The sequence below is a fragment of the Poeciliopsis prolifica genome, unplaced genomic scaffold (genome assembly GCF_027474105.1).
Source record: "Poeciliopsis prolifica strain line A6 unplaced genomic scaffold, Auburn_PproV2 SCAFFOLD023, whole genome shotgun sequence".
In the NCBI taxonomy this organism is placed as follows: Eukaryota; Metazoa; Chordata; class Actinopteri; order Cyprinodontiformes; family Poeciliidae; genus Poeciliopsis; species Poeciliopsis prolifica.
In genome coordinates this window covers 4364667-4374375 of record NW_026562398.1, presented here as the reverse complement: position 1 = coordinate 4374375, position 9709 = coordinate 4364667, and the positions used below count along the sequence as shown (strand labels likewise).

The 9709-nt window shown below is 38.2% G+C and overlaps 1 protein-coding gene across 1 annotated transcript; it reads left to right on the top strand.

Moving 5' to 3' along the window:
• Positions 1–4889: 4889 nt before the first annotated feature.
• Positions 4890–8667, top strand: kcnk15 (potassium channel, subfamily K, member 15). Its single transcript, XM_055045979.1, has 2 exons — positions 4890–5386; positions 5542–8667. Exons 1-2 carry the CDS (start codon positions 5089–5091, stop codon positions 6531–6533), a joined length of 1290 nt encoding a protein of 429 aa, XP_054901954.1. The 5' UTR covers positions 4890–5088; the 3' UTR covers positions 6534–8667.
• The last annotated feature ends 1042 nt before the right edge of the window (positions 8668–9709 follow it).

The window sequence follows — 9709 nt, the reverse complement described above, 5'->3', positions numbered from 1 at the left end:
CAGTGTGATATGTTTTTATTATTTGCCTTCTTTTCACTGTTTTTCTCTTGTCTTGTTTGTGCTTGAGTTTCTTGTGTTGCTGCATGAGTTGAAGTCTGTTATGTTGACCTCACCCAGAATTTTTGAGAAGAAAGCCGTGAAGTCCTGCTTTCAAAATAAAAATATAAGCAAACATATTAAAAGTTTTGATAACAGAAGACATAAAATCCTGCTTTTCAGACTGAAAATGTGGCAGATTTTGACAGAAAAATTCCCCCATAAATTTGTCAACCTCTTCTGGGACTGAAAACATTCTGTATGCATATATTGTTCGCCAGAATGTAATTTGGTAGAGATGATTTTCATCTCTTTCTTTTTTACCTGAGCAATATCAGTTCCTCTTTCTCTTGTCATCCTTCAGGTACCTCCTTTTATTTAATCAAATAGTGTGTGTTTGTGAAGTTCAAATTATGGTAGATAATTTTTTTCTTTGTTCACACCTGATTGTCACATTTCTTTTTTTTAAAGAAATTATGGGCAAATGTTAAAATAAAGTTGAAGATGCCTAAGAGTGGATAATTCCTGGATTGTAGAAATATCTGTGTTACTTGTGCATACAATCCAAATAGGTACAGTATATAATAAAGAATGGTAACATAGCTATGTTTCTATATATTGCAGCGTCAGTGTAAGTCCACACTGTAAAATCATTAAATGTGATTAGTTTTTCTTGAGATTGATCCAAAGTCCTCAACATAAACATTATTTGTACACAACACACACATTTATAGTCTGAAATCTGACCATATTATTCTCCATGAGAGGCTGTGCAGAAACAGGGACATCAGGAGTGGCAACATGTTCTTCATTTTTCACTGTAATTGGACTGATACATTTAAACACCGTCTTATTTCATCATTAGAGGGTATAAATAGAATCCTGTGTTATCACTGGGGATTCGGTGTTGAAAAGATGCTGGTGTGGGTTACTATTTTTGCTCGTCGTTACTGTGGTAACCACGGGGCTCTGCAGGCATGCAAGTGTTTGCTGTTGTTATTTTGTGCCTCTGCTTCATAAAACCCCTGTCACCTTTCTCTGTGTGAGATCAGCAAACGCGAGAGGATCCGATTCGCTCAGATTAACGTTGCGTACAAACGTCTCAGTCACCGGAATCCAAATGTTCACTTTTCTGTTTAATGTTGCGAAGGGGAAAACTTTATACACAAATGCAGAATAATAATGAAGCTGATGATAAAAGGAACAAAAAAATCTATTATTGATGGCAATTTCCAGTGAAAACTATATAAGCTACTAATGGGAGAATTTTGCAGAAAATATATCCAGTAAGCTATAAAAATACCTAGAAAGCCAAACTTATAATGTTACTTATAATGGCTGCTCAGTATTAATGCAGGTTATATTTTTAGACATACTAGTCTCGTATGGTAAAAAGGTGCCAAGCAAAGTTGTAATTGAGTTGCAGCAAACTTAGGAGGTGATTTGTTACTCTGCAGCAACTCAATTTTCTCACCACCAAGTGAGACCATAATCAGTCAGAACGCGCTTCAGCAGGATCCTTCCTAACACAGTTAGACTCCACTGTGTTAGAAACCGGTGCTTCCCTTTATATGTGCTGTAAAACTTGCAAACTAAAAAATTTATCCCACAGTTATATGTATTTTTTACCTGGTCCATGCTTTCCTGCTTTTTAAGAGAAATATTACAGAATACATGTTATAATAGCAGTTCCGGCAGCAGCGCCTTTCTATTCTGTGTTGAATGTGTATTTTACTGAAGGTTAAATAGTTCAGTAGAGATTTTCATCAATACAGTTTTCTTTGGTTCATCATTTCTAAAAGAGTCGAGTGTTGCTGATATTTTAGAGTCCAAATCAAGGCCACACTTTGGCAAAGCAACAATCATTTGAACTGAAAATATGCAATATAAAAAAAAAAACCCACTTGATACTTCAGTAGATGTCTTTATTGTAAAGAGGAATGGAAAATCTTTATTTGTGTATTATTTAATTAATTTTACTCAACTTGGACTATCAATCTTCCAAAACTAGGTTTTAGTTGCTTCAGATTAACGTTAAAAATATAATCAAAATTAAATTAACATGCCAGAAAACTTTTCTGAAATATGAATGACCATTTCATTTAAAGAAGTTTAAGCTTTAAGAGAAAAAAGGCATATTTTTCATGCTTGTATTGCGAACTTCTGAGGTGAAAGAAAACATAGTTTTACAAAACAAACTGAAAAGTTCAATGTAGATTTATATTTCACATAGGAGGGAATGTGTGAGTGCTCATCTGTTTTATTTTTATTGATGAGAACTAAAAAACATGTAAATTAATAGCCCGTTCCATCCAGTTTTTATATACAGTATAAGACATGTTGTGTGTGTTATATTTGTCCATTTTACAGATTTTTGTTTTTTATTGAACACGGCAGAAATTAGAAGCTAAAAAAGGCAAAAGGAAGCTCCACAACAGATTCTGAGAATCTTCCCTCCCAATCACCGCTAAGCTTCCCAGCCAAATGAATTCGTCAGTGAAACCAAATTAGTTCTTGAGAAGTTTATAATGAGATTTCTGCTCTAAAAACTCTTATCAGGTGTTCATAATCTGCCCACTCTATAATCAGAGGCAACCAGCAGATCAGTATCTCTGCATGGGCCTCTTGGTGACAAGCCAACAATTTACACATTTATCTCTTTTGAGATTCTTCCTGGGTTTTAATGGCCTGCCCTGACAGGCGACTTCTTCGTTTATAAATCCGTTCCGTCAGATTAACTTCTACACCAGATATAATGTCAGGAGTTTTTTTTTTTTCTTACAGATTTTGTTTCTTCAGCACAGGAAAAATACGTTCTGCCCACTGAATGTCTCTTGTATCTTTAAAATGTCTTAGAAAATCTGTGGACATTCAGAGAAAAATAAACATAAATTTCAAACCTGTGAGGCATGCATATGAACTTTCCGTATTAGATGATAATATACGGTGCGTGCATGTGTGTGTGTGTGCGTGTGTGTGCGCTCGTGTCCTAATACAATGTACCTTTGCGAGAACAGAGATAGCAGAGCTCATTAAGTGAAGCATCTATCTCTTTGAGTCGATGGAGCCTCCCTCACTTTGTCCCACGTCTGTCGGCAGAGAAAAGGATGTGACTCAAAGCCGTCTGGATTGATTGGTGGCTGTTGGAGCATCAGGTTTCTCTCTTATCAGCTGAGATGTAATTGATTTATGGAGAGCTGGTTGAACCCAAACAAGGACATAAGTGTGCTGATTTAGCCACTTAAGACAAAAACAGGAGCACATAGAGCAGGATGCTCTGTGAGAACAAAAGAACACATGAAAATCCACCTGCATTATTCAGATGCAGCTTCTTTTCCTCGTCTCTTTGTTGCTTTCTTCATTCATTTTTGTTTCTTTCTGTCTTTCCCTCTTTCCTTTTTTTCGTCTTCCTCACATTCGACTAAGACAAAAGCTGTGATGCATTGACGATATCATTTACCAGCCAAGAGCCATGATCATTACGTTTCTATTAGCTTCATCCTAACTGATGGCCAAAGTCTGTGCCTCGGATGCAAGTGCAGTCACCATGGCAACCGGCATCACCTACAGTAAGGAAGCATCTAGCCAACCCGTTTTGTTCACTCACATTGTACATGTTGTGCAGCACTTTAATATTGAGAAAAAAAATCAGCACGTTTCTCTAATCTGACTTTTTTTAAGAATGTGATGTTATTTTTAAATAAAGTTTTTATCACCTTTTTTTTAAACTGTTTACTGCAGTGAAGAATTAATTTGTTCACTATTTTTCCATGTTTCATTTAAAATCCGTTTAAGTAAAATGCTTTGATATAGTCATTTGATAATTAAAATTGGCAGCAATACCATTTCATTTAGTTTTATTTGTAACTATTCAAAAACGTATAATTTTGAAGCTTTAAAATAATTGACTCCAAATAATAGCTTTTGATTTAACTTTGAACTGGCTTACGATTCTGTTTTAAGATCTGTATGGAAGTCCAAAAGTAACAAAACTGAATAAAAATTAAGTAAGTGGGGCCTATCTCCAGCGTCCATTGGGCCACAAGAGGCAAGGTACAGAGTGGACAGACACACAGACACACTCTCTCTCCTGAAGACAATCCAGAGTTATCAATGACTCTGAAAGTCATACTTTTGGATTAAAATAGGAAGTCAAAGTACCAGAACAGATCCCACGACATGCACAAGGAGAACATACATCTTCAGTGCAGAAAAACCCCAGTGTGAACAATTTAGAAAACATCTGAATTAGTTTCTGCAATGCAAATATGTTATGTTTTTCATTTAGCATGACAAAATGCCCCGCTGCAGCCACAGTCTTATCTCACATTGACAACAAATAAATTATTTATTAGAAAGCTCCTGTTGGGATGTTGGGAACAGTTTATTATGGAGCACCAAAAATCAATAGAAATATACTGCTTGGTTAAATATTTTACTCATGCAAACTTTGCACCTCTACTCTTTTATCTGAGCTACCCAAATAGAGCCACTAAAATCTCAACTCGCTGTAATATTAAGAAGAAAACATAAGGCGTTTCTTTTTTTAAATGCTTTGCTTCCTTTGTTTTCAGACTAAGTTAATGTAAAGCATTGTTTATTGTACCAATAATCTGGTCGTATTTATCTGAAAAAAATAAAAGGTTTGCTGTCATGGTCATTATAGGACATTGTGGCACTGTTTATTTCAAAGTCTACAACTGACTGAATTTCGCAGGTTGCTGTCCGTGGTGCTGAAGGCTCTCCAAAAACACACCTACATTAGGCACAGCCTTTCACTGGAGGTTGCTTTGCGCATGCGATGAAGTAATGCGGAGCCACTTGTTTAAACAGATGGCCACATCAAGAGCAGGTAGGCTACATACGCATTTTTATACACACACTCAAAGCCGTTCAAACCGCACTTGCAGGCTTTATTTTCCTGCCTGCCCGCCTCCGCTGCTTTGCTTGAACGCAACAGGCTGCAGCGTCGATGTGATGACTGTACGCTGAAAAGCCGCACCACCTGTAACTGCAGCCTCCCCACCTTCTCCTTCATCCTCCGGACTCCCCATGCCGACACCGAGGATGAAGAAGCAGAACGTCCGGACCCTCTCGCTCATCCTCTGCATGTTCTCCTACCTGCTGGTCGGCGCCGCGGTGTTTGACGCGCTGGAGTCCGAGTCGGAGAACTCCCGCAGGCGCATCTTGGAGCAGAAGCGCAGTGAGATGAAGAGGAAGTACCGCTTCTCCGAGGACGATTACCGCGAAATCGAGCGAGTGGTGCTGCAAGCGGAGCCCCACCGCGCCGGCAGGCAGTGGAAATTTGCTGGCTCCTTTTATTTTGCCATTACGGTCATCACGACCATAGGTAAGTTGAGGGGCTGCTTTTTTCCCTCCTTTCTTTGGAAGTAAGGATGTTTTACTTAAGTTCAGCTGCATTTCAAAGAAATATTTACCTCATGTTGTACCTCCCAAGTGTTGCTACAACATTCATCTTTCTTCTGTTTACCTCTCTGCATTAAGGGTATGGACACGCTGCACCAGGAACAGATGCAGGAAAAGTCTTCTGCATGTTCTACGCTGTTCTCGGCATTCCACTCACTCTTGTGATGTTCCAGAGCCTTGGAGAGAGAATGAACACGTTCGTCCGCTACCTCCTCCACAAAATGAAGCAGTGCCTGGGTTTCAGACGCACTGAGGTGTCCATGGAGAACATGGTGCTGGTGGGCTTCTTGTCCTGCATTGGAACGCTGTGTGTGGGAGCCGCAGCCTTTTCCCACTTTGAGGGATGGAGCTTTTTCCATGCGTATTACTACTGCTTCATTACTCTCACCACTATTGGCTTTGGAGACTTTGTGGCCCTGCAGAAGAAGGAGGACCTCCAGGAGAAAACGCCTTACGTCGCCTTCAGCTTCATGTACATTCTGGTGGGGCTGACGGTAATTGGAGCTTTTCTCAATTTGGTGGTCCTGCGTTTCCTCACCATGAACACCGAGGATGAAAGACGGGATGCTCAGGAGAGAGCTTCACTCAAGAGAGGCAAGGGTCTTTTAGAGGGGCCCACTGGCCTCCATGTTGTTGGTGAACAGAGGGAGAGGACCAGCAGGGACAGCATGGCGCACGGCCGCAGCCACAGCATGCTCTTCCTCCCCATGCAGGAGGGAACCAGTCGCACCAACCTCATTCCTTCCCCAGCTGAGGACACAGAAAGGCAGCAAAGTCCCTGCAGGCACAGGCTGCATTTTCGGATCAAGCCAGGAAGACGGAGGGAGGAGACGAGCTTCAGCTCCCTCTGCTCCTCCTGCGTGTGTTACCGCTCAGAGGTTTGTGACGACCCCGTGGTGAACCACAGCAAACACCACGGAGGCCACATTAACTCAGTTTACTACAACTCAGTCTCCTACAGGATCGACGGCTGCTCATCGAGATCCAGGGACAATACTGGACTCTCCTCCCCTAGAAGCAATGAGCACAGCTTCCAGGAGTTCAGTAGTTTCAGGAGGAAGTCGGTGTAAAGGGCATTATTGGTTGGGGGGTGGGGGGGGGATTTGCAATGACAAAAAGCTGTATTTATTTATTTGTTAGATTTTTTTTTGCGCATGACAGAATTCTGTTTGTTGAATAAACTGTCCCTTGTAGCTACTGAAACTGATTTCATTCATAAAGCAGGAATGTCTTTGCTCCTTGTTACTGTATAAATATATATATGTTGTGGATTATGCTGTTTTGCTTGCATGTAGCAATGCATGCTAAAAAGAATGTAAAGCACTCAATGTGAATGCAGGAGAGCTACATTTTATTTATTTTTTTTGTCAACTTTAACACAGATTAAGACTCAAATCTTTGACTTAAAGACTTTACATTCTCTGCAATAACTGAGGAATCTGTCGGCTTATAAAAAGAACAAATGTAGACCAAATCAGAACATTTCAAACTTCACTGTTTGTCATTAGTGACACCCAGAGAAAATTTCTGATAAAAAATATAAAGAAATTATTTCGACACAATGTGTTGAGAACAAGCCGCAAAAACTCAACGAGGTCATTCTTTCCTCACAGCTCCACAAGAGACAACAAATTTCTGAGTTTATGCAGAATATGTAATGATGACTTCAAACTCGACTTACACTCGCGGTTCGAGAATCGAGTCTCATGTAATGGAGGTGAACAGTTAACCTGTAGCTCATTTTAGTAGGTGACTAATAATGCTACCTAGTAAAGTTTCAAGTTGTTCTGTTTTGGTTTCCTGCTAAAACTGATCACCATTTAGTTTAGTAACTACGACGATAGTGTAGTTCTGATGCAATAGGGTTGTGTTCAATTAATTAATCAGGAATGTTTGCGGGCCAAGGACCATTAACGACTCATAGCTACCAGTTCATATCTAATGTAGCATCATAATAATGACTGTATGGATGTCTCTCATTTTGAGCTGTGACTGTGGGTTATTTGAGAAGACACTCAATTTAATGTCTTTTTAGATTGGAAACAGCATTAAAATAAAAATGAGGGGTGGGCAGTTCAGACTCAAAGTTTTATCACCATATTTTGTACAATTGTGATTTTTTTTATCACTAAAAATGACAATAGGAACTATACATTACTTCAGTTCAACTAAATAGACTGCATGTCAGAGCAATTGCAGATTCACAAACATAAATACTGCTCTTGAAGAACGCCGGTCACATAAAGGTCACAGTCACTGTGTTTAATCATGTTTTCAATTTGATTAATGTTTATTGATCTGTACAATAAGTTTGGTTTTTTTAAGCATCAATAATTCTAATTTATCATCACAACAATAAATCAAAATCCTCACCGTGATAAGAAATTCATCAGAATGATAAATGATACGATAAATTCCCACCTCTATTGCAAAGATTTGCACTGCCCTGTTCTTATTGAAAACACTTCCTTATTGATTAAATCAAAAACTAGTTTTAATCTCATTCATGGAACAATTTTATATTTTAATTGGGGAGACATTTTGTGTCTCATAACAATGAGTTATCTCCATAATAGTAACTGTGGCTTGTGCCATGCATCCAGTGTGAGAACGGTCAGAGGATTTAGAGACTCATGACTTGACTTGAACTTGGAAAAATGACTTGTGAACATTTCTGCTTTAATAACACGAATGGGTATATTGTTTACCAGTGAAGAGATTAAAAAAAAAAAAAAAAAACCCAGAGGGCTCTTGCTTAAAGAAAAGTCTTAAATTTTCCTGCCATAGAAAGATGATGTCATAATTCTAGTTTTATATTTAAAAAGCCTTAAAGAAGTTTAACCAAGCACATCAGATAAGTGACTATTTTACTCGATGAGAATAATACAATATTTTATTACCTGGCATTGGAGTGAGGCGGTGAACACTCCGATGAATGAAAAACTTTGTGTTGGTAGTTGAACTAACATGGATGTAGCTTGTAACATATATGTAGCAGGTTATTAAGGTCTGCAGACGTTTTTATCTTCCAGCGACTGAAGGTGTTGTAGTCCTGACTGATGTCATTCTCTTCCAGTGTTGTTTGACTAAACCAAATGAGCGTACCGTTGAATGCGTTATTTTATTTAGACTCTTTCTTATTGTACGTTGTTAAAGAATTATTATTATTATTATTTTTTTTTGAAAATTCTGTATTCATTTGTCTTCCCTTCAAATGTGTGTTTTTACTTTCAGAGAATAAAACCTTGTATCCATTAATCTGACCATTAGCTGAACTGACTTCAATTTCTTAAAAGTAATTAACGTTCTTTTGTGTTACACTTTGTTATGGATGGTCAGAAACCTGATACACATACCCCAATATGACCCAGATCAACAAAAAGACATTAAGTTAAACTAAAAATAATGGAGACTCAGAAAATTAAAGATTTATTGCAGTTATGAGAAACCCTTTGTTTGGATGGATGTCAAGAAATACTCGTTAGAGTAAATTATCCTAGTTCTTGTGTGTAATCTTTACTGTAACTTTCGAATCTAGTGTCTTTTCTCCTAAAATCTAAGCAAGAATGTTGAAAGAACAGTTAGTAATTTTCAACTTTGATAAAAATACATGTGTTAGAAATACTAAACTCCCCAGTTTAGTTTGAAGTGATTTACGTATGCTGCAGGAAGCAGTGAGAAAATGATGGTCAGACACGAGAGAAACACAACAATCTGGTAATCTAGCAAGTTCTGGATCAACTCGAGTTAAAATAGAGTCGCAAAGTTTTATTGATCTTAACTTATTTTTTTAAAATTCTCCATTTAATTTCTTAATTTCAGCAGCTTTGTTCGTTTTGCCTTCATGCACCTGAGATAGAGACCAGAATCCAACTTTTTCTGCAAGATAGTTTGTAGAACTTTTAACAATTTAGTATTAAGTCCAAATGAGAACCGACCAAAACATTTAGAGACCACCAGACAGTCTGAAGACGACCTTTCCGGTCAAACAGCAGCTGGGTGTCAAGATTTTCCCCTCTGAAATCATCAGAGTGAAGTAACTGGAAGTGCAGAGGTCTAAATATGGTTTCCAAGCCCTTTATTTGGTTCAGGTTGACCAGAGCTGGTTGAATAAATGTGACTTGGAGTTCATTCTTTTTTTTCACCCCAGACATCATCTTAATTTGAAACTGAAAATTATGCAGAACTCAGCTTTTACTTTGACATCAAAGAATTATTTGGTGAAAAATGTCAAATTTTGTTCATC